The following is a 26089-nucleotide window of genomic DNA, read 5'->3' as shown; positions in this document are numbered from 1 at the left end:
CCTGCACGCTCATTTCAAGTTTTAGAAATTCTTGAATAGTTCTAAAAATATAATCATGAAAACACAGTTAACTGAACCAAAGGGAACTTTCACTCAAACTCTGGCTTCCTGTAATTAGGAATTTGCCTCAGAAAAGAGAGTTCATGCTTTTTTTTTTCTCATTTACAATTATTTAATATTTTATTTTACACTCTTAACGCACACTGTGTTGCCGTCATCTGGATCAACTTTTCTTATGCCCTTGTTTTGTGTGCGTTTGTCCTGGAGTGATGAACACAGATACGTGCATTTGCATATCAGCCTGTGCATGCTTAGGTTGTTTATGCGATTGCGATTCAGCCTTCTTTGCGTGAGGCAGAATAGGAGCTTGGTGTTCATGAACCTCAGGTCGTGTCACCATTAATTCCCAGAGGCTCCAGAGTTATTGGACAATTTATATGCCCCACGGGGGCACCAGCAAACCTGTGCGCAGGTCATAGATCTGTCACAAACGCACGCACACACACACGCATGCATGCATGCATAGTTCTTGCATGCACTCATTGTCAAACAAATGCATCATGCCCTGATTTAAATTTGCATGATTGTGTGCAAAATGTGCACAGTGAAACAGATGTGCAAATGCACACCTTTCATATCTGTTTGCTACACATCTACAACCCAAAATAAACACCTGGTGAACACAGTTGCTCTTTCACTCTTATTACTTGTGTGTTTTGGTCTTTTCCTTCCTCTCTCTGTCTTGAGGAGGGGATGCGTGCCTTGCAGCCAGTACCTTCCCATTCCTCCTCTGGCCTGTGCCACGTTGCATTTGCAGGGGATCAAGTCTGAGCCTCCAGAAAGCACAGAGAAAAAAGATAAGAAAATTGGCCCTAATGAAAACCAGAAGCACCGTCTCTTTCCCCGTCTCTCTCTCTCTCTTCCTCTCTCACCCCCATCCCACCCACCCCCCTCTTTTTGCCATGAACTTGGAAAGACGAGAGAGAGGAGGAGAATTAAATTTAATTCAAACCAGCTCTCCGCAGAGCCAGATGACAGGGCTTTGAAGTGTAAGTGTGCGTGTGTGAGCTTTTCGCTCTCTTATTCTCCCTCTTCTCCTGCTCTCCTGTTCATTTTTTATGAACGAAGGGGGGAAGCCTGCAGTTTAACCTTTTGCTTGCTGGTTTGACAAGTGCTGCTCCCTCTGAAGGATCTTTCTTTCTTTTTTTTCGATGAGAATGAATTTCTCTGAGCTTTAAAGCCTACAAATATCTAATTTGGTGGCATTTTCATCTAGACCAAAGCCAGTCATCTTATACAAAATGATAGGATAGTAATACTTTATTTATTTTTTTTAATTCTGTACATGACAGTACTGCTTTTCATGTTACAAAGCTGAAGTACATGGGATCACAGGGCATAATCAAGATCTGGCAATGTATAAATTCAGGACTAGATTAATTACATACAGATGTGTAGTCCCGAGAGAGGAAGTTTTTCTTGGCTCAAAAAAATGACAGCTATGCCGAGACCTATTGCCGCTTTAACTTTTTCGAGTGTGCACACTTGATATCATGTTGGGTGACATGTGCCAAATACTAAAAGTGCTCACTGGAATCAGACAAGGAGAAATTACATGGAGCAGAGTAACTGGAAAAAAGTGTGCATTATAAGGTTGAGCATGGTCAAGTCTTTTAAAGCGGTGCCAATCGAAGATATGTGTTCGCCTCCACAGATTTTACGCATGGAGATCTGTTCATACAGCTTAGGGAATGCTCCTCACTCTGTGGACAGGAGCTCCTTGTCTCTGAAAAGACTGAGAAAATACCCCCAGTGATGTCACCAGGCTTATTCTGGCTTGCAGAAACGGGAAGTGTAGAATCCGTTGTTTTCGAGCTCCGCTGCATCTATTTTGAGTATTCTTATTAAAGCCATCTCATAGCTGAAGTGCAACAGCCATTCAGCATTCCTTTGTGCTCTCTGTGCATGCAGACTCAGCTGCACCTGTTGCTAGGTAAGCCAAACAATGCTAAACAAAAGTTTAGACCACATAGCTGTCAAGTAATTGCATTTGTAGTTAAATGTAACTGGGAGACAGCCAGCAGTGGTTTAGATTTCAGCCTCTTTGGTCAGGATGTCCCATCACTTACGGCTCAGTCGTAAACTCTCCCCTCCCTTAATTAACAAAAAGTCTTTTTCATCTCAGCGTGCATAGCCTCTGATTCACGCACAATTAGCCCTTCTCAAAACCACTTACTTCCCTCTCTGCCAGCCTGGTAATTGATCACTGTGGCTTTTTATTTGTTTAAATGTCAGGATATTATTCCAGTGGGGCGGGGTGTGGAACTGTCGACACCAGCAGTTTTCAGCATTGTGACCAGAACTAGTTGCTGTCTGTGCTCAAGGTTGGAGGGGAGAGGGTGGAGGAGCCCTTGGTGGTTGAGGCATATCCTCGGCAGTCAAGGTTTCCCACCAAGTCGTGTGTCAGGCCACATAAGCGTCTGTGGCAGGCTTCTTTTAGTGTGGGGTCTTTATGGCCCCCAAATGTTAATGGGCCAAGGCTGTATGCTTAAATAAATGTAGCAGTTAGTCAGAGGGTTTAGCAGAAGTCCTTTTTAATTTAACATAAATCCAAACATAATTATCTGTGTTGCTCGTGTACACGTTTGTGTTTTTTACAGCTGTCTGACTTGAAGTATATGAAAGGCTGGAAAACAACAAAAAAAAGATGCAGTATGTCACATCTTTCGCCGCATTCATCCACTTTTCATTTATGTCTTTACTCGATTGAGTTCACTTTGTTTTTCATCCTATTCGGCCTGACGTTTTCATCTGAAACGCTGCCAGCTGCACGATAGCGCACAGTGACGCTCACACTCTGTGTATACTTACTGTCTGGGACTCCCAAAAACCTCCCAGTGCTACCTCCCAACTCTCCCTCAGACAGCTGTGTGTATGTAGGAGTGTTGTGTTGTGGTGGGGGGTGGGGTGCGCACAGCTAAGGGTTATAATTTGGTGGTGAGCAAGAGATGGAAAAACCTGCGGCCTACGGAGCTCAGGGCACACTGTTCACCCACAGCTGGCAAACCAACACCGTGTTCCTGAGGTCAGCAAAGTACAGGGGACCTACAACGAAACCCTGTGGTACTCCATCAGTCACAGACCTCACTAAAACGCTACTTGCCCAAATATCCCAGGCCCCAGAAAAATTGTTGTGCCATGCCAGAGGTTCCACAGCGAATGACAGAGACACTTGTTTTGCCATCTGGGAAGTCCTATTTATGAACTCAGTTAGACATTGTAAATTATGCTAAACCAGAATGCTATGTCACATGATATGTCTGTGCCCCTCCTGTTATTACTACTTCAAGGATTGATTATTACAGGTTCATAATTTATGGAAACCCCATAAACATCTAAAGTTTTCACTTCTTAAAAAGTTGTATTATTGTTATTTTGTGATAGGACTACAAAAAAAGCTAAATATAAACAACTCTAATCTTATTTTATCTAATCTGCTTGGTCAAAAACCCTTTCTTCAAAACAAGGTCATCCTATAAACCCGACTGGATTTTCCAGCCACAGCTTGCAGTGAATCATTCCGCACTATTCCACTGTTGATTTGATTTCTGTGCATGACACATTGCACACAAGCAGTCAGATGAAGGTTGTACACAAGCAGCCCTCATTCACCACACCCATCCAGTCTTAGTTATCCTCCGTACTTAACACGCATACACATATGCAATTATATCTGTCCTTCCGTTTTTTCCTTTTTACTTAAGGTTCATGCGGTGCATTGCACTAAATTTCCAAAACTTCCACTTCAAACATTTATGTGGCAGTTTTCCTTACCACACACATACTGTACAAACAAACTGATTAGTTGGATGTTTGCTTTGAAAACCATGAAATGGAGAAAAATGCCCGTTTAGAATTTTTTTAAAAAAAAATACTGCAATTCATTGACAGTGCGAGTGAATTGTAGCATCCCCAGAGTGGAAGAAAGCAACATCACGAGGGCACTAAGAACACTGAAGCCATTTTTTAGTATATTTATTTTACAGGGAGTGCAGAATTATTAGGCACGTTGTATTTTTGAGGAATAATTTTATTATTGAACAACAACCATGTTCTCAATGAACCCAAAAAACTCATTAATATCAAAGCTGAATGTTTTTGGAAGTAGTTTTTAGTTTGTTTTTAGTTTTAGCTATTTTAGGGGGATATCTGTGTGTGCAGGTGACTATTACTGTGCATAATTATTAGGCAACTTAACAAAAAACAAATATACACCCATTTCAATTATTTATTTTTACCAGTGAAACCAATATAACATCTCCACATTCACAAATATACATTTCTGACATTCAAAAACAAAACAAAAACAAATCAGCGACCAATATAGCCACCTTTCTTTGCAAGGACACTCAAAAGCCTGCCATCCATGGATTCTGTCAGTGTTTTGATCTGTTCACCATCAACATTGCGTGCAGCAGCAACCACAGCCTCCCAGACACTGTTCAGAGAGGTGTACTGTTTTCCCTCCTTGTAAATCTCACATTTGATGATGGACCACAGGTTCTCAATGGGGTTCAGATCAGGTGAACAAGGAGGCCATGTCATTAGTTTTTCTTCTTTTATACCCTTTCTTGCCAGCCACGCTGTGGAGTACTTGGACGCGTGTGATGGAGCATTGTCCTGCATGAAAATCATGTTTTTCTTGAAGGATGCAGACTTCTTCCTGTACCACTGCTTGAAGAAGGTGTCTTCCAGAAACTGGCAGTAGGACTGGGAGTTGAGCTTGACTCCATCCTCAACCCGAAAAGGCCCCACAAGCTCATCTTTGATGATACCAGCCCAAACCAGTACTCCACCTCCACCTTGCTGGCGTCTGAGTCGGACTGGAGCTCTCTGCCCTTTACCAATCCAGCCACGGGCCCATCCATCTGGCCCATCAAGACTCACTCTCATTTCATCAGTCCATAAAACCTTAGAAAAACCAGTCTTGAGATATTTCTTGGCCCAGTCTTAACGTTTCAGCTTGTGTGTCTTGTTCAGTGGTGGTCGTCTTTCAGCCTTTCTTACCTTGGCCATGTCTCTGAGTATTGCACACCTTGTGCTTTTGGGCACTCCAGTGATGTTGCAGCTCTGAAATATGGCCAAAGTGGTGGCAAGTGGCATCTTGGCAGCTGCACGCTTGACTTTTCTCAGTTCATGGGCAGTTATTTTGCGCCTTGGTTTTTCCACACGCTTCTTGCAACCCTGTTGACTATTTTGAATGAAACGCTTGATTGTTCGATGATCACGCTTCAGAAGCTTTGCAATTTTGAGACTGCTGCATCCCTCTGCAAGATATCTCACTATTTTTGACTTTTCTGAGCCTGTCAAGTCCTTCTTTTGACCCATTTTGCCAAAGGAAAGGAAGTTGCCTAATAATTATGCACACCTGATATAGGGTGTTGATGTCATTAGACCACACCCCTTCTCATTACAGAGATGCACATCACCTAATATGCTTAATTGGTAGTAGGCTTTCGAGCCTATACAGCTTGGCGTAAGACAACATGCATGAAGAGGATGATGTGGACAAAATACTCATTTGCCTAATAATTCTGCACTTCCTGTATAGCAGTCCTTGTTACTCTTCTTTTAGCCATCAGAGCTAACACAATACTGATACAAAGCCATATAGCAGTCCCTGTATGCCTAAAGACGATGGCAGTTATTAACATAGTTTTCAGCAGCTCTACATACTATTATTATCACTTTGTCCTTCAGATCAGTCCATCGATCTCAAAGCAGAGGTCAAATCTGACATGCTTTAAGTCTATATATGGTACTTTCTATAAGCTGCCAATTTATAATAATTTTTGTCAATTTTCAAACAATAAATCATCAAGTTAACCTTGAAGACCTTGGTAGATCTAACCCAAATTTTAATGGATTATAAACATGACTACAAAGTTCAACCTTCCGAGCTACCGTGTTTAATAACCTTGGCTGAGGTAATCGTTATTTGGTATTTATAAGTCTGTCAGACCTGAGGTTGTTGATGTGAGCACTTTGGTTTTTGTGCTTCTTTAATGTCCACGTATGCTTTGTTGTGAGTTCCTTATCCTTTGACACAGTTTCATGTATTGGAAATATGGCAGTGGGAAAAACGAACTGTTTATATTCACATGGGACAGCTTCTAATAGTGTTATAATTTAATCTTGAAATCTCAGGCTTGGTGGTTTTGATTCTCCTTTTGGTGGTTTGAGCTGCTTTTCTTTCTAATCTAAAGTATTTGCTGTATTTAATGCATTTTTTAAAAAAATACATGTTTCATACAGTAAGCGCAGCCCAGTCACTCTGTCATTTAGATCAAATATTAACCATATGTGGCAGTTCAAGAATATCCGGTTGCAAGAATGCCAGTGAAATGTAGTGTGACACTTTTGATAGCCTTGCTTGAAAAATATAATATAATAGTGAGAATTTTCCACAAGGCTGTGCGACAAAATCTAACCTCACTTATCACCAAGGTTTTTGTGATATTTTTGAGAAACACTAGACTTTAAAATTACTTCTGGTTTCTGGCCTTCGTGTGGGGGGCAGCAAGCCAAATAAGAAGCATGCAGATGCTGATGTGTAAGGTCGAAATATAGACATGAGAAGCTGAAAACCTTTGACTGACTGAGATTTAACTAAAGTGTTTTTACGGATACATTACGTTGCCTATTGTTTCTCCAGGACGGTGGTCATGCCTATTGCCAATGAGTTTGCGCCTGATATGGTTCTGGTATCTTCTGGCTTTGATGCAGTAGATGGACATGCCCCACCGCTGGGAGGATACAAACTGACAGCCAAATGTAAGTGCTGATTCAAACTGTCCATTTCATTTCTTCTAAACCTGTTTTTTCTTTTTCCTATGAGCTGAATCATATATGTACATCTTAAGGCGTGCACCACGTCACTCGTGCCGTATGCTGTGTGATGCTACACTGCTTTCAATGCTAGGAAAGACTCAAAAACATAAACTCGCCCCTTTTGTGTGCAGTGTGCATATCTGACTTACATATTCAGATAGAGACCCTGGCGTGACAGCAAAGAGCTTTTCTAAAACCATCCAGCAGATCTCAAATAAGAGCTAGGGGTCTTTGTTGTCAAAGAGGGGGGGTTATGGGTGGGTTAAAGAGGATTGCAGGAAGAGGGGATATGGTAGAATTTAGGGGGACTAAAGTATGGCTGAATACATATATAAGAACGGCCCTCATCCTGAGAGGAAAAACATCAAAGGCTGTGACCAAGACTAAACGCAAAGCCACATTTATTAAAATTAAACCTGGCTTATATTAGGGCTTGTTTTTTGCCCCCCAGTAAATCCACAGTGCACTCGCTTTCTCTTTTCCTCTGTGATGCATTCACCCTTTCCTTCATTCACGCTCCAGCCCCTTTTTTTTTTCTTTGATCAATATCCAGAAAGGAAGTTAGAGGCTGAATACCATTTCATTCTTCTTCTTTCTTTCTTTTCTTGCTCTTTCTCTCTCCCTCCCTTTGCCATTTCTGCTGTGATTTCCTGTCTGTCCAGGCTTTGGCTACCTGACCAGGCAGCTGATGGGTCTGGCAGGCGGTCGGCTGGTGCTTGCCTTGGAGGGGGGTCACGACCTCACAGCCATATGTGATGCCTCTGAAGCCTGCATCTCTGCTCTGCTTGGCAATGAGGTAAGATGTGCAGAGAGAGAAGGAGAGAATACTTTAAATATTTGTCAAGTATTGTCAAACTGTTCTTGATCAGCACATTAAAAATGACCGTTTGCCTGTGTCAGCTGATATGTGATGATATGTGAAGCACTCATATAATTCTTGTACTGGAGTTTGAGCTCCAGTGCAAGTAGGCGGTTCAGTAACACTGCAGACTTTTTGTGTACACTTTAAATGAATGACGCTAAAACAAAAAGTGTTACAAATGAATCACTGAGCGATGATTTCGGTTCTTGATTAGCTGTTACAATGTTTTAGGATTCAATATTTAAGTGTTTGTCATGTATTTTCTTACATCGCACATAACGGCAGTGTTTTAGTTCATAGTCCCTGCTGAAGGATGAACCTGTTTTCAAAAATATTTTATTACTACACCACAAGTTTGTACAATTCTGCAACAACAGCAGGCTGATTTTTATTTTTAACTCATCCAAGCCCAAGCTCTTCACATTTTCTTCATCTACCCCACCACTCAGACAGGAAGTGAGCACCAAACACACACACATACGTCAGAGGGAGGATTTCCAGGCAGAAGGTTAATTGTGGAGTGTGTAGGTTGTGGAGTGGAGCAGCTCTGTGATTCATGGCTACCCACAGATTTCTTCTAGCTGGTGTCTGATTCATTGCAAAAGAACCAGCGAACTGCGGTTTCAAGTGGAGATTCTTGAGAGACACTTTACATCGAGGATTAATATCCAGACTGACATATATTAACATTTATTTTTAAAAGAGGAACAATCTAAACTGGAGTCTTAGACACACGCACAGGCTCAGATCGTTGTCATTGGAGTTGTTTCTGTTCCTGCTAAAACCGTCATCTTCTGCAGTTCTGCAGTATTAGCAGTATAGAGCACCTTGAAATACAAATACTTACATCATACCATGTGATGTAACAGTGTATTGATGCAGTGTCAATACGGGACACTTTAATGCAAAATACTAAAAAGCAATAATAATTAAAAATGTACTTTTATTTTATAAACTCTAAACAAAGCCTGCATGAAAAACAAAATAAAAATGGCGTTTCTAAAAAGAATCGTAAAGTGCATCGTGAGCACGCTGGCGATGTTTTAACCGCTGACTATGTGCTAAACAGATCAAAGAAAGCTTCCAGCTCATGGGAAATGCCTAAACTTGGAGGCTAAATGTAATAACCTGCCTCTCTGTACCTGCATTTTGCCCACCAATGACTTGAAGCTGCAGTACATAGCACTGCCATTACATCTGTTAAAGCTTCAGGAATTCAAGGACACTTCAGAAGGGCGGATGCTTTTTGCTGTCACGAAGGTTTGTGCACATGACTTCCAGCTTGAAGGACACTTTCGTTACTCACAGCACCGCCCTGAAGCAAAAATAATATTTTAGGCCAGGGGCTTTGCTTCTAAGGTTTCAGCCGCCTGTATAGCACCAGTCTCAGCAGGGGTTTGGAGGAGGTACCTGGACGAGTGCCATGGGGAGCTGAAAATTCGAAAATAGGCAGGAGGCAGGGAGCGTCAATTGCCTCGGCTCTGCAGGGCATCCCTCTCACCCGGGGCCCTGTCATTGATACACATCTGAAAGTGGTTACCCTCACACCTCTGCAAGCAGGGTCAGCCTTGGTCTTGGAATCCGATAATAAAAGGAAATGGAGCAATCATTTGAAGTCGGGAGGGAGGAAGCTATTGTTATTAAGACTTGTGTAAGTATTGTTGTACCTGTGCAGGTCTTCAGAGTCTTTTTCAATAAACCTGGCCACTATACACAAGTCCCAACAACTTGGCTTCATCTTTAATTTAAAAAACAAAATCTTGAATAATAATTTCAAATATATATATATATATATATATATATATATATATATATATGGCAGGAGCCTGACAGGACATGTTGTACAGAAGGCCTTACTGGCATGTGTTGAATGGGCAGACTGGTTTGAGTAAAGTTGTGAAGAACACAATGATGTTTTTCCCTTTCAAAGATAGAACTACAGTTTGCATGACCTGCTCCGGCTGGCTCTTTGGCAGCAAGTGATGTCAGCTGTTTGAACAAAGGCAGGTCACACAGTTGTTTGGTGCTTTGATAGCTGATAGCAAAGAAGAAAAAGTAGACTAAAATGTCCCTGATCAGATCAAAACAGCAGGAAGCAAGTGTTTCTAACGTAATCTCAGCAAACGTTTCTGTAATGGACAAGGAATGTTGATGGAAAACGTCAGTGGGGGATGGAGCTGGAGGGAAAGGATGGAGGCCTGTTTTCTTGTTTTGTTTTTCTGTCCTGGTAATGGCAAAAAAAAGTTTAGGAACAATGAAGCCTTGCCAACCAGGCTTTGGGTCCAAGGCCAGCTGGGCATCAAATGAATAACAGTCAGAAAAAAGCTTCCTTTTTTTTTGAATGACTGAGTACTTTCTTTCTCTTTCTTCGAGACTGTTTCAGTTTGTGCATGTGTGTGTGTTGGAGGGGCGGACTGAGGCATATGATCACTGCTGGTCAGCTTTGCACTTGTTTATGTTGCTTCGAGCTGCCTGGGGGGGGCGAGGGGTTTGTCTGCAGATATCATGAACCCAATACACGACTATAACTGAAACACTGTTCATGCTGTTGGTGCTCTTTAGTTGACCATTATGGACTGGGAGGTAATGCGCAGGTACTGCAAAAGACTCTGTATGTTATACATCATCTTCTCTTCCCCTGTGTCTCGTACTTTCTGTGTTTTACTCGAACTTGTGTGAGAGTTCTAGCCGTACTTTCTTTGGCAGGTTAAGACAAGCTTTGCTATAATGAGTATTGGGTTTCTTTTGAAAGCAGCTCAAATTAGCTGGTGGGAAGAGTTAGGGAAGAAAATTGCTGAATGGACTTTACAGGCTCTTTTATTCAGTCTCACTGCTGTAATGCATAATGCTGAAGTTTCTCTAGTTAAATAGCTCATGAATGATGCATTGGCAGCTCCACTAGTCAACTCTGAACTCTGGACTAATTGATGATTGCTCACAAACAGATGTTGGCCCAGCTCGAACCACGGTTGTTAGCAATTATTTGATAAACAACTGGCTAATATGCTAATTGTTACCAGCTGTCAATGAGGTTATTTTGTGCGTTTACACTCCAGTTACAGTAAGACGCTCGACTTCACCTGTCCCCCGCTTTGGATCTGACTGTTCCCCCACTAGAGCAAGGCTAACCCACACCTTTTTTCCAAAAAAGGTGGCCTGCTTTGCACAGTGCACATCATTTCCTTGTTTACTTAGCATAACATAATCAACTGGTTTTAGCGACCGCCGACACATGCACATAGACACAACAGTAAACAATGGATGCCTTGTGCACTTTTTCTTTGTTGAACAATTGGAATTCCTCCTCTTTCCACTGTTTTGGTTTCAGCCTCTCTTAGGAATGTTTTTACCGGGCCACGTTCCTTTCGCTCAGCTCATGGCTTTCCATGGTGTCTCAGTTCCTTTGGGCAGGAGTTTTTGTATTTTGGACCGCTGTGTCACAGAGCAATGCAGACCTCCTCAGAGATTATTCAAACCATCATTCTCTCGCACTTATCTATCAAAGACTGCGACACATTTATAATGACACCAAGATCCAGACATCCGGCCAAGGCCAGTACAACCAACTCAAATAAACAGAATTACCATCACAGAGGATCTCCTGGAGAAAGTTGGGCTTGTGTTAGAGTACGCTTGCATATCTGTATGTGTGTGTATATGTGCGTTTGCCACACCTGCTGGGTGGGGCCCCTGGACTACCCTGACAAGAGCCATTAAAGTTTATAAGTGTGAGGCCCAGCTGTCAGTCAAGCTGACAGACTGCCCCTGTCCAACTCTGCTCTGACGTGAACCTCACGAAACCCCAGAGAACCCCTGACCTCGCTCTGACAGGGAGCTGACGCACGCTGGATTTGCACGGGCTGGGTAGTTCTGGGCTGGAACTGGCTTGGGTTATGGTGGGTAGATGGTGGCTGTAGCCTGGAGGTTGGAGGAGTTAGTTTTGACTAAAAGATTAATGATTTCAGTCTACAGACTTGGAAATTTTGAGATGGGATAATAAGCACTGCTGGCTCCTTCTCCGCCACAACTAAAGTAATGTTACACCACTTTTAAGGAGCAGAGCTGCATACGACTCGGGTCATTTCATGTGCTTCTCTCCCTCGTTTCTTTGTCCAGTCAGTTAAATGACATTTGAAATTACAGTATCACATAAATGTGATTTCATTTCTGTGAAATGGCAACACCAGAGAAAAAATCCAGACATTTATTCCGAGTTCAGCTCTGTTGAAGAGGCGGGATATGAAGGAGAGCCGGCTGACACGGGTTGACGCGTACGTCATTGCCAGGCTAAATGGGGCGCTGAAGAACCGAACCTTCTCCGGTAATTGAGCTCCATGGCTGTCGATTATTGAGTGCAGCAGCTCGTTCTCGTAGCTGGGCCTCACTGCTGTACCTATAACGGCAGCGAGGCAGATCTGTCACTGAATTTTAGGTTAGTGTTGAGGAAAGGTGTATTTTAACCCTAAATTGAAGCAAGCCGTGAATTAAAATGAAATAAGAAGTGAACGGAAAGGAAACAAAGAGGTGACTGAAAACCATCAGCAAGGTCCCGAATGGCCCTTTGGTCCGTTGAGGGTTTTGTTTGGATTTAAACAGTATGGAAAAGTAAGGCCGGCTTTGACTTATTACATAGATAAATAGTTGGAGTTGATGGACGGTCATTAAGCTTTAGGAAGCTTAATGACCGACCATTGTTACTGTATGTTACTCTGGATGAAAGTGTTGGCCAAATATTAAATAGGCCAATGAAAATATTGTGCTAAAACTGTATGCGCGTGTGTGTGTGTGTGTGTGTGTGTGTGTGTGTGTGTGTGAGCGACCTCTGTCCATTCTTCATTGCATGATGTAGCCTGTCGTGCCACAGTAGGATTAAAGTATCCCTCTCCCCAGACTGCCTTTTCCCTCTTCCCTCTGAACTCCTCCCACACACTATTTGTTTTAATTATAAGAAAACTTCCAGCCTCGGCCAAGCGAGACCAACCGACAATGACTTTTTCCTCTTCTCTCTGGCATTCTGCTCACAAATCTCAGGCCAAACTGTTTTTCTTTCTCTCCGTGTCTCTCTTTACATGATTCTCAGTCGGTGCTTTATTCCATTGGGGTTATGACTGAGCAGAAAAGGGATGCATGTTGTCTGTGGTGGAATGTGGAGCTGAATGAGCCTATTTGACAAAATGGGATGAGAAAGTGTCGTATGTGCAGTTGGCCAAAAGGGAAATTGAATCATTCCGGGTTGGGAATGCACTTTGGGGAATAGCCCTGTTTTCTGTGTGTTGTGGCTTGGAGCTGAGCTCTCTGAGGATTGCATTTTTCGTGCGTGCACGTGTGTGCCAGTGCAAGCGCTTGGGCGAACTGGTAGTTTCTGCTTTTATGCATCTGTTGCACTAGCATGTGTCCTCGGAGTGGGACGCTGTACAAAGCACGCATTGTCGATTGTGTCAAAGAGTAGCAAAGCTGCCGATGAGTGGGAGGAGGTGTGCATCTGCAGGCCTATTTTCTATTGTGTCAGCAGCTCAAACTTGCTCCCCACCTCTTGGATTGACTCAACTGTGGGCCGTGTGCCACAATCAAAAATGATCCCTTAAACCTGGAGGGACTCGCATTAGTTCAAGTCAAGTTTTGGAGGGAGGCTTCTGAACAGCTGTCAGTCACATTTATAGGAAGGCCTATCTCGCCATATTCAACTCACCAGAAGAAACGCTGTGATACATTTAAAGCGCTTAACCGATGTTCCCAGTAGACATAGCTGCATTGCCAAGTTAGAGCAGTTTTATTTCAGCAAAGGTGCCATAAGTAGTCTGACAGATGACTCTTCTGATGGTTCAGCGCTGATACTGTAAAAATGTGCAGGGCCATTGTCTTGTTTTGTTTTTCTTTTGATAGAGAAAAGCATTTCATGCTTCATTTTTCTATCGTTTTCTGTTCCTTTCAGTTGGACCCCATTCCCGATGAGGTGCTGCAGCAGAGACCAAATGCGAATGCGGTACGGTCTATGGAGAAAGTAATCGAATTTCACAGTGAGTAGATCTTTTTCATTTTTTTTTAGCATTATGTATTTGCTTTATCCTGCTGGCATTGTAAACAATAATTAGGTGTAACTAGCTTCCCTAAGGGTAAGTCAGGTAGTTGGTAAGCAAAGCTTCTAAATGCTAAACTTCACATTCAAACCCAGTTAGCTGAGCATATTATATCTCTGCACACACTCTATCTGCATTTCGTTATTAGGTAAATACTGGTGCTCACTGCAACGTTCTGCCTCCTCGCTGGGTTATTCTTTGAGTGAGGCCCTCAAGCGTGAAGCAGAGGAAGCTGAAACTGTTTCTGCCATGGCCTCATTGTCTGTTGCAAACAAGCACGTTGGAAAGAGGTAAGTTGATTGTCGTCATTTACAGTCACTGGTTTACATTAGTGTACATTTGGCTCAGGAGGTAAAGCAGGTCATCACGATACCGCAACACCAGACACAGAGTTTCCCCCGGAGAAGCATTGCTTGTTTAGAGGGATTGCCAAGAAAAAGCCTCTTCTCTGTAAAGTTAGGTTTACAAAGTTGCTTCTGAACAACAGAAGGTGTTTGCCCATAATGCACAGCACCTTGTTTAATGAAAACAAACACGGCACATCAGCACAAACACCTCACACCAAGTGTCAGCACGGTGGGGGAGCTTGTTTTTCAGTCAGAGGACATTGGGAATCTTGTAGTTAGAATTAAATGTGAGGCTACAGTAAAACCTTTGCCCCGACTGGGCCAGGACACAACAATGATCCCAAGCACAATGGGATTGCTGAAAAAGAAAAGAATCAAAGTGCTGCAGTAGCCCAGTCAAAGTCCAAAGTGATTGAAATGCTGCTGTGAGAGATAAATGAATCAATGAATGACTGCAAATCTAAAAAAACTGAAGCAAAGCTGCAAAGAAGAGTGAGCCAAAATTCCTTCACGATGTGAGAGAAGGAAAAAGTCAAACAGAACAGCTTCAACACGCTACTGACTCCTGTGAAAACTTTCTTTTACAGGACTCTTTCAATGCAGCCTTTTCCTGCTGTAACATTATATGTTGTATTTGTTGTTAATTAGTTGAAACAGTTTTAAGCATCTGTTACTTCTCCTTTGTTCATAGTGTTATCTTTTTTTAACAGGACTGAAGAGGAACCAATGGAAGAGGAAGCTCCTATGTAAAGAAACATCCACGACCTTTTTGATCACTCACACTCGTCTGTGGCATTTTATCGTGACAAAAATGGACCACTGAAGATGAGCGCCCCTTTTGCTGATCAGCAGTGCACTGAGCAATCAGCATAAATGCGTTGCATTGCATTGCACTTAAAGACTTTTGGATATACGATTGTTTCAGCTATCCCGTAATGACAACCTCCAGTGCCAGTGCTTTTAAAACACTAGACAGACATACTTTTGATTGCCAGTGAGAACCATGCAGAGGACCTACAGTCATCTACTCTTCATGTAATTCTGCTCTGTCCCTGCTTTATCTTCATCTCTTCGCTTTCGTGAAGACCACCATAGCTATTGTGATTGTTACTCTGGACTAAAGATGGGTTCTTGCTCTTTCCAGATATCTAAACGAGAGGGAAAAAATGTCAGTTTTCCATGTTGTTGAAGGTTACAGATGAGAAAGGTCACAAACCTGTTAGAGTAAAAGACATTTGTGCCTTTCCCCCCACCCCGTCTAAACTTGGTGGAATTTTTTTGAACTCCACTGGAAGAGTTTTGCCTTAAAAATAGTTTTGGGACTGAGGCCTCTTCTCCCCAAGCCCTCACACATTTCTATCCTGGCAAGACATCCACTGCCTGCATGTTGTTGGCACATAGACTGAAGGACTTTGGCATGTTTACCTATAATTCCCTGCAACCAGCCTACTGTCTCTGCCCCCACCTTTTCCCCTCATTTTCAGTGTCAGCTTGGAAGGTAGTTCCCAGCCACAAGTTGGAGGTGGCTCTTTTAAAAAGGAAATTAAGAGTTGGAATTGTATCGTTTAATCACATAGGCACCAGTTCTTCTTTGTCAGAGAAAGATATACGTAGCATGCACTTTACTGGAGCACTTGGACTTATGAAAGATAGAATCCTGTTTATATCGTATGTAGTAGTTACATAAAAATGAAGCCAAAGCATGACAGATTATTGTCTCTGTAGAGTTTAACCACTTACCGCCCCACACATATAACAACGACTGAGCAGTGTCGGTATTCACATTAGAATTTGTCTCACTTTTTCAGACATTTGCCGAATGGAAATAAACTAATCTCACATGGGCTCATTTGTTGAACCAGCCCTCTCTTTAAGACAAGGACCATACCACCTGGGATTTTCCAGAGGGGTGTTCTGGAGCTTTCACAGCTGGCCTAACATCTTTCGATCCTTTCGATCAAGAACATCTGCTTTGCAAATGTCAGGTGATACGAGGCAGGTGTGAATGTTTCTGCCTCTTCGTTTTCAATAAAGCACAAACTGTTCTCTCTATATTTTTTTAATAGTATGCAAACATTTTTAGGTGTTCTGCATTATAAAATGCAGTCGTCTTTTTGACAGCCCGTGGCTCAAATGCACATATTTGAGCTTTAAATAGCACATGTAGCTCAGCCTGTCCTCCTGGATTCTGAATCGTTTTGTTAGGCCGGGTCTCGTTACTAATCTGAGCATCAAATCTTTTTGAATCAGCATTTTTATATGTTATAATATTTTAGAAGACAAGATGTAAAATTTTCCTGCTCTGACTTTTTTGAAGTCAAGCCCATGATATAGCTCCCAGTCGCTCTGCACCACACACACAGCCAGCAGCTAGGTCGTAGTAGTTTGTTTAATTTAAGAATTAAACAGTCCCAGTTTAGGACTATAGTGGCCCCTCTGATCAACATGCTAACTTCCTTCCAGCTTGTGTTTGGCCCTCTGGGCAACTACCTTCTGCTGCCTTTATTTGACCTAAAAACTAATCGTGTCTTTAATGTCGTTTTTAAGTGAACAGGAAACGGAGTGCTGTGGTATTTGCTGTTATTTACTGTACATAGGACACTGATCTCCTGAGTATTCCTGCCACACACATTCGCTATTTTTGTGGTTTGTTTTCCTCTCTTTCGCTTTTTTCTGCTTTTGAGCTCTAGTGACTTATTTTTGTACAATTTTCCTGTTGTTTTGTGCGTGTTGTCCACTCTCTGTTTCTCTGTTATGTTGTAAAGCTGACATACTTCACAGCAGGTGAGGGTTCAGACTCTGTTTTTAGTGGACGTTACATGAGTACGTTTTCTGGGTTCAGGGTTTTTGCGGGAGCGTTGGGATTCAAATGTTTCTACTTTGTATAATGATGGACAATTGTGTATTTACTGTCTGTTCATAGTAGATTTATATATAAAAAGAAATGAGTATATTATATATCTATACATTACAAAATGCTACGATCTTGTTTTTGAAGTTGGTATTGAAAAACAATACTTTCCGTGGGTCTTAGTTACAGTCGGCCCTTTTTAGGGTGTTACTGAAGGCACCTTTTGCTGTTGATCATGTGTTGAGCAGCATCTTTCTGGCTGTTTTTTGTCTCTCAGCAGTAATGACTTTTTTGTTGTCTGTTTTGTTTATTTCATTAGTTATCCCATTGGTACCATAACACTGTTACAGTAGGTGTGCAGTCACCCTCTGCTCAGCCTTGCATTTTAATGCACATATTTGTCAGATTCCATACCTTTTCTTTCTCGTGCAGATGTTCTTATGCGCATATCTTGCCTGGCATCTGTTAAGTTTCAGTATTTCAAGAAATTTGAGTCTTTTTTGTTCCTCTTTGTTAAAGATTATCATCTGACGTATTTGAAAGAATAGGAAGAATAGCGAGGGCGGATTAGAAATGGAACACAGCCATTGCTTTTCCCCCCTGTGTTAAATCACCACGACGGGCCTTGCAAATGGTTTTGTATGATCAACATTTATTTCCTTATCAGGCCAAGTATGCTTAGTTTTAATTTAAATTAACATTTTTCAAGTTCACAGCTGAAGTCTCGTCAGCTTTGGTATGCAATTTATGTTTCTGTATCTAAAAATCACAGTTTGATCACAGTAACAGCCAAGCAGGACCGAGGTATCGATGCCTTAAAAAAAACAGGAAAAAACACGTTTGATTTTCTTTTTTGGGGGGAATTTCAATCAGACGTACAAGAAATAAATTTGCTTATTTTAACTGAATGTATCTAGCAGAGAGATCTTCCCTCTCCTTACTAATGCACCACTAATGTCTTTAAGTCTCGAATCCTTTCCGTAACTTTTGTAGTTGAGATATGGATATGGTAGATTGTTTCCGCCATCATCTTTTTTTAGTAAATTTCTAAAGATAATGTCTATACCAATACAGTTTGCATTAAATCGTGCTTAAAGTAAATTCTGCCAAAACGAAACCTCTGGTTTGGTTGCAGCAGGGCATCTTTTATTATCATTTTTTAGCTTTTTCTGTACATTCCCTTTTTATGAGACACACATTGTTTTCTCCTCCTTTGTAGATGTTGGCCAGCTTCTTTGTGTGTGTGATACTTGCGTACTTTCATAGTCGGGATATGAAAATGCATATAATCGGGCTATCCTGAATATGACCTCAGCTGGGATATGCTGACATCTCGGTTCATTTTAACACACTTGAAGAGATGCCTTTCAGTAACCCAGCCCAGAACATTCCCAGAACCTTTGCACAACAGTGCCAGTCATGGCTTTTCTTCTGTTTAATGCTTTCGTTTCTCAAACGCTGCCAAAACTAGCACTGTCTGGCTACTCTGGCCATCTGTCTTCACTGTTAGTCTTAAAACAATGTCCAGTAACCAAAAAGAAAAAAAGCAGCATTCCATTTTGGTGTAATTTCCATTTATTATAAGGTAAATCTTTTTTTTTTTTTTAACCCTCACAGGTCTGAGAGCGGTCTTGTTTATGTAGATGCCCCGGTCTGACCCCACGCAGCTCCTCCTCTTTTCTCCCTGCATGATCCGTCTGTCTGCATGCATTACCTGTCTGTCTGTCTGTCCCCTGCCACACACCAGCACAAGGGATCAAGCACTGAAGGACTTTCACTGTATCCAAACTATTTCTATCTCTTTGCTTCTCTTTTTGTTTCTAATATGGAGGAATTTGGGTGCTTTCCATGTTGTGCTTTCACCTGTAGCGAACGAATCATCAAACCTGGCAGACTTAAGTTGAATAAGTCACAAAAAGAAATAGTATCAAGCACAGACAATAGATTTTATTGTATTTATGTAGAAAATAAATTGTTTGGTGGGATGTTTTGTAAACTATAAGACCAGAATGGACTGTCTTTTTTTTTTTTTTTTTTTCCAAACCAGGCGAGATGTGACTTTGGAGGATTTTCAGAAGATATTTGTGTTTTCTGTCACGTCTGAACTCATCAAAGGGCTCCATCCAGACGCCTGGTCATTGTTACAGTTGTCCATTCCAGTAAATAAGCCAGTTATCTCTTTGACCACTGTGGTTCAGAAACAAACAGTTCTAGGTTTACATATGTATAAAATGCATAATCTTTTTTTTTTATCAGTTATGTTTTTGACTTGTTCCACCATTGTTACAAAAATAGTACATTTTTCTCGGGAACCTTTGCTCTAACATGTTGTCTTTGACATGTACATTATAAAGTATTGTTTTGAAAAAAAACCCTCAATGTGTGTTTTTATGCTTTTACTGTTTGCTGTAATTTCGAAGAAAAAGCATGAAGGCAGGATGTGTCCTCATACGCGATAAAAGAAATACTACAGAGATTTAAAGGGATTGCACTTAAAAGTTCGAGTGCAACAGCATATCCGTATCTGCTTCCATCGCTACTTTGCAGCAGTTTGTTGTGGTGGGTAATGGTTGGAGACTAGACAGAGTTAACACCCACTGCTCTAATACGTTTAATCCTGCATAAACATATCATATAATTGCATATGAATGCCACGCTTGGTAAAATGTCCAAAAAAAAGATGGAGCCTGAGAAAGGCTTGTGTTTCTGAGGATATCTGATGAGGTTGATCTGGCCTTGCAGACATGCAGTTTCCAACTGGCAACTTCCAAGTGAGTCAATACCATAGTTAAAATGTAAATATCAAACTTTACAGCATTAAAAAGCTCACAGGTCCAAGGCTAGTGCAAAAAAACTCATCCATCTGGATCTGTTCATGGTCAAAATCAGGAGGGTGGATGGTTTGACTGAGAGGTGTGCCAACACAGCAGGGTGTAGCTGATGGTTGAATCTGCCAAGCTTCGCCTCCAGTAATTCCAGTCATAGTCAACTGGACTTCATGCTAATATTTATGATGATGGTCCATCCATGCATCCATTTTCTTAACTGGTTATCCAGTCCTGGAGCGTATCCCAGTAGATTCGCCAGTTAAACTAATATGCTTTTGGCCAAATCTCCTGTGATGTATATTGACCGCAGACTGTTTGGTCAGATATTCTGCTCTAACAGAAGCTAAAGGTCTGAAAATCCCCAGATTTGATTTTTCTTTCAAGCTTGTAATCTTTAATCCAACCAACAGCCCATCAAACTGAGTCAGTTTATTTATATTGCACATTTAAACACTACAGACGACGACCAAAGTGCTGCACAAACAAAGTCATCAAAAAAAAGCAAATGATTTAAGAACAAAAAAATTGAAATTAATAAAAATATAAATGACAACAGTAAATAATACAAATTAAAATAATGAGAGTGAAAGATGCACTGGGAAAGATGACACACTAAATTAAAGCTAATCTGAAGCTAAAGAAGCTATCACACTGCACACAGCTCCCTCTGCAGGCACACAAGTTTTTATAAATGTTAACGTTCAAAGTTGCGCTCCCCAGTTCCTGCAAACAGCCTTCAGTGTAAAATTGGGGTAGTGTGCCTTTACGTCCAGAGGTGGGCATCATTGGCAAGAACGGCAACAAGGGCCCCACAGTAGCTTTGACCAGGATTAACCAGCCATTTGGAGAGGTCAAAGGTCTTAACCAGCGTTGAATCCCTGATGGTGGTGGAACTAACGCTAAGACAACAGTCCAAAAACAAACAAAGCCAATCCCGACTTTCCTCCCCTCAAATAAATATACATCGCGGTGCTTTCGGTCAGAGTCTGAATTCAGTGAGTAACAGTGTAAATAACACCACTGCGGCAGGATTTGTAGACCTGTCAGGTTTGAAGCACCATGCAGTGTAAAAGACAAATGAGAAGACATCTGGTTTCTTGAGAAAATGACATTCAGCTGAGGCGTGAGGGACAATATTTACCATCTTAGAGATGCTGAAAAGAGCTCTGAAAGCGCTACTACTAAAAACAACGACAGTAAAGCTGGGAATGTGCTCTTTTATGGTTCCTCTGTGCCTTGAGATGCTCTAATGGCGTGCCTGTGACACACACAGACTGCCCGTCTCACCTTAAGTTCACCGTATTCCCGCTATGCAGTGACACGCAACCCCCGTGGCTTCTAAGTCAGGTCAGGTCAGAGAACGGGTGAAGCCCTGCTAGTTGAACTTTCCCCCCTCCTGAAGCTCAACCCACAAGATGGTTTCTTCTTCCACAACAAAGAACTGAAAAGTCAGAACCCCCCATCCCTTATTTTGTTTCCCTCTCATTTCCCTGCAGTGACATTCTGGTCTGCCGCAGCTTTCTTGTCTTGCTCATCTTCCTCCAGCGTCAGCCGTTATCAGTCAGCTCTGTCATTACCCAGCCGCCCGTATGCGTAAAAAAAGGCCTCATCCTCCCAGCTGTGCTCATCGCCGCACTTTTTAATTGCAGGTTCGAGTGACTCCAAATGGGCGATGAGGCTTTGGCCAGTTGCTTGGATGACATATAAAACTAATTATAGAAGAGAGTCATTAGAATTAAATTTGGATCTTCAGCACACAAACATCAGCTATATTTAACAGGTCCTAACAAACATGTACGTTGGGATCACAGAGGCGGCCCAGTCGAGTAAAGTCTGTGAAGTCTTGGAGAAGGAAAGGTCGACGAAATGTTAGACACAAAATTAGAACAAATCCAGCAGTTTCTCTCGACTTGTTCTATTCCAAGCATGACTTTGGAAACAATGGAAATGAACGTGAGGAGCATGTGGCCGTTTGCTGTTCTTTCCATCGGATGTTCCGTCAGTCCGGCTGACACTTCTGATCCATAGTGTATTTGAAAAGCTGTGCAGCATTTGCTTATCTTGCTACTGTGTGTGTTTAGTCTACTGTTCGGTGTGCGCTGACATCAAAAATTGAAAGACACACAGACACACACATGGCTGGAAGGTTCTGCAAACAGAACAACAGTAGGTCACTCTCAGCTTGGGTTTCAGGACTAAGCACGAAGTTCAGTGATGGACAGCAGCACACACTGTACATCCAGTGATCAGCCACATTAAAACCACATGCTTAATGTTGTGTAGGTCTGCCTCTTGCCAACAGAACAACCATAAACCCATCTGGGAATTTCCACGGGACCGCTGTGGACGTCCTGCGGTCGTCTATAACAAGGACATTAGCAGCGGTTCCTTTGGGTCCTGTGGATTGTCTGATGGAGACTCCGTGGATCAGGCAGTTCTTCCACATCCCACAGATGCTTGATTAGTTTGGTATTTGGGGATTTTGAGGGCCAAATCAATGCCTTGGGCACTGTGGTTTGTTATTCAGCTGTTCCTGAGATGTTGTTGAGGTGTGGCTGAGCACACTGTGGTTCTGGAGGAGGCGAAGGACAATTTAAAATCCTTCTCCTCATATACAGGGTCTTTAATTGTTAGACCCCATCTCAGTGCATTATCACACCCAAAACAGTATTTTGCACTCAGACTGTGGGCTTACTTGTTGTTCCTAGAGAACTGGAGGCAGAGCCTTCAGCTTTCAGGCATCTCTTCTGTGGAACCAGCTTCCAGTTTGGATTTGGAAGACACCCCCTCTACTTTCAAGATTAGGTTTAAAACTTTCCTTTTTCATAAAGCGTATAGTCAGGGCTGGATCAGGTCACCCTGAACCCTCCCTTAGTTACACCGACTTAGGTCATTGCTGCTGGGTGGTTCCCATGATGCCCTGGTTGTTGCTTCTTCACTCACTGTGTGTTTATACACCTTTCTGCATAATTAGTTATTATTAATCTCTGGCGCTCTTCCACAGCCTGTCTTTGTCCCGTCTCCCTCCCTCCCAACCAGCAGATGGCCCCGCCCCTCCCTGAGCTTGGTTCTGCCGGAGGTTTCTTCCTGTTAAAAGGAAGTTTTTCCTTCCCACTGTTGCTAGATGCTTGCACATAGGTTTTTTTTTTTAATTGTGTTTGTCTTCTCTGTCTAATTGTGGGGTCTTTATCTTACAAAATATAGTAAAGCGCCTTGCAGTGACAGTTGTGACTTGGCCCTATATAAATAAAATTGAATTGAAGTGACTGAGAAAATTGATGCTGTTATTATTAATGTTATTATTATTTACAAATGTTCTCTAGATATGCTACTAATAACATTATTGTCTATTGTTTTTAATTCCACAGTAATCGTAATCATGAATCCGAATGTTGCTTGTTTGAAGCCGTGCCACCAGCGGCGTCTCCAGGTCTTCAGACGGCTTGAACTGTGATGTAGATTTAACCGCTGTGTCCTACAGATGGACCTCAGCGTTTATAGTGGTGCCTGTGCAGAGTGGAAAAAAATACCAACAAATTCCTTTTGGGTTTTCGAAGCAGTGAGTAAATATTTTATTTTTGCCTTAAATTATATTTCAGAGTATGCACTGTATGAATATATTAGCTGTTTAGTTCTCATTTCTCTTGAATGTAGTGAAAAATAAACGAGAAGGTTGGCTCCTGAAGTGGCGTGACCTGGTGACTCCTGCTGACCCTGCAGTCATCACTAGTGCTAATGATGCGCAAAGGAAGGGGGGGCACATCACCCTACAAACACAGACCCTCGTCTCCTCCCCGGCCTGCAGACAAATCAAATTTTACTGCTTTGTCTGTGAGCAGCTATCAGCCTCGTTACTGGCTCACAGCCACGGTGAAGGGAAATTATACATATTCACATTTGTAAACTGTGGTTTACCAGCAAAAGCACTGATTTGTTGGTGTCTGGCCGAACTCACTGTGGGGTGAGTTAGAAATATTGATCAACTGTTATTATAGCTAATTTGTTTTTGTGTGCATTTGTTTGTGAGTGAAACAAACAGTGAAACCTTAAAGAAATGTTTCTTTCTTCCAGCTGTCCTTCGCCTGAACCTGATAGCAAGGCTGCAATTATTGTTTGGCTGACATCACTGACGCTAAAGTTGGATATTTTCTAACTTGGTGTGACGATTCACACAATTTTTTTTTTCAATCTTATGAAGGGATAATAAATATTTAAATGCACAATAACAGATGTTGGCTGTGTTAGTCAGAAATGGATGCAGTTTATATATATGTGTGCATGCATATAAGGTGAGGTCAGATGGACTTTAGAGAACACCAGAGGTTATGTATAATAAACACACATAATGCAGGTCCAGGCCACAGCTGCATGCGTATTTGTGCTCTGCAATTATGCTTTATCTATTGCTTAATTGATCACATGTATTTCTTAATGCAATCCAGACCTGATATCAATTGATGCTCCAAAAAAAGCTTTTGTTTTGACAGTCTGTCATAAAAGACTCCTAAATAACACTTCATACCCCAGAGAGGATTTCAACAAAAGCATCTGCCTCCACATTAATTTGGAATTTGGTCTCTCTGCTTTCCAGAACTCAGTGTGATTGCCTTCACTGTTTTTATAACAACAGTAATCTCTTACAGAGAGATACAAAAACAACATGACAGATCAGACGTTGTCTTTTTTTCACATGGCAGCAGCATCAGATCGGGTGTTTTTTAGTACATCACAAATCAGAAGTGAAAGGTGTTTTCAGAACTGCACTGCAGATGTGTTTGTCACACAAAGTGGGGAAAAAAAATACCCCAAAGAGACACGCAGTGAAGGGCAGCAGTGTGGGGATGAGAGGATGATGTGCACACTACGACTCAGAGCTCGAAAATGCAGGAAACCCTTTGATAAGCACAGAGATGACAGAGAGTAGGTATGAGACCTGAACTGTGTGCATGCAGTGAACCTTTCTTTTTATAGGGCCGATGACAGACACACAAGATCGAGGTTACGAGGATACTTAGGAGTGCTTTAGAGTGCCACGCCCTTTAATGTAGGATTAATGGAGGATGTACCTCAGCACTGTCGTGTAAAGTCTGTTAAGTTTGAGGCTGTAGGTCAGGATCGAAGCAGACTGAGGGAAAAAAAGGGTTTGCTGGTGGAATTCAACGATCAATCATTACAAACTATCCCATACACCAAACCCTTTCTGTTAGTGTAATCAGCATAATCAGCAATCAGCAGATGCATAATGAAGAGGAAGGAGCTGACTGTGAGTGACGACATGTGGTGACTGTAAGAGGCATAAAGCTGCTTAAGAAAAATCTAAAATATTGAGTTTCCACCTTCTTTGAAGAAATAAAATCCTCATATTTAAGAATATGAGCCTGAGATATGACAGTAATGCAGGCACATGCTTCTGTGTAGGATCTCAGGGCGCCTGAATAAATGATGGAATGAAGGAAAGGTGGAGACGAGCTTAAGAAAAATGCCAGAATCTTCTGTTTTTTTCAGGGCAGCCTCGACAGCTCAGTCTCTGCCAGGTTTCTCTGAACTCTCAAACTATCACACACTCTCTCCTCGCATTTGAACTTCTGCTCATTTACCTTATACACAGCAGTTTATTGCTTTGTTAGTGAAGATGTCCATAATGTCAGCACCGGTTCATATAAACACAGAAAGAAACGCCTGCAGTTTCATTTTTATTTGTTTTATGACAGATGGAGGATCTTTATGTGGCTTGTTTGCAGCTTTTGTTGTGTTTGCATGAAGCATTTTTCTCCTGTAGTGAGGCCAGTGTATGCATAAAATACTGAATAATAAAGAGCTGTCTTGCTCAAAGTAGTTTCATTTCTTAGCAAGAATACCTTTTTAATCACCCGTTTCATCAGTCTTAACTTGATAAAATAAACCTTCACAACAGGGGAACCAAAGAGAAAAATCAGATATGGCTCAAACCTTTGAGGCATATTTGAAGCCTGACTAATGCTTTGTGTATTCCCTCGGTGGCAGCCTACACAGCTGACTTCCAGCCTTGCCAGCAAACACATACAAACAAATACACACACACACACACACACACACACACACACACACACACACACACACAGAGAGAGAGAGCGAGAGTTGAGCCAACATCACCCTTCAAAGTGGTAAAAGGTTAACCTTTGATTTTTATTTTTTTTTAACTTAACCAGACGAACACAGAATACCGTTTGAGGCACACAGAGTGTAAACCTTTA

General features: G+C 41.8%; 1 protein-coding gene across 3 annotated transcripts in view; it reads left to right on the top strand.

Moving 5' to 3' along the window:
* hdac4 (histone deacetylase 4) overlaps positions 1-19018 on the top strand; it is a 119970-nt gene extending 100952 nt beyond the window's left edge. For all 3 annotated transcript variants that reach the window (XM_084908257.1, XM_084908255.1, XM_084908258.1), the window contains 5 exons: positions 6716-6834; positions 7554-7687; positions 13686-13770; positions 13979-14120; positions 14888-19018. In XM_084908257.1, coding sequence (XP_084764383.1) covers positions 6716-6834; positions 7554-7687; positions 13686-13770; positions 13979-14120; positions 14888-14927 — 520 coding nt within the window. In that variant the 3' untranslated portion in view covers positions 14928-19018. The remainder of the gene's footprint in view (positions 1-6715; positions 6835-7553; positions 7688-13685; positions 13771-13978; positions 14121-14887) is intronic.
* The last annotated feature ends 7071 nt before the right edge of the window (positions 19019-26089 follow it).

Source organism: Perissodus microlepis, chromosome 16 (genome assembly GCF_051167445.1).
Source record: "Perissodus microlepis isolate ML-2025 ecotype Zambia chromosome 16, ASM5116744v1, whole genome shotgun sequence".
In the NCBI taxonomy this organism is placed as follows: Eukaryota; Metazoa; Chordata; class Actinopteri; order Cichliformes; family Cichlidae; genus Perissodus; species Perissodus microlepis.
This window is presented reverse-complemented; position numbering and strand designations above follow the sequence as displayed.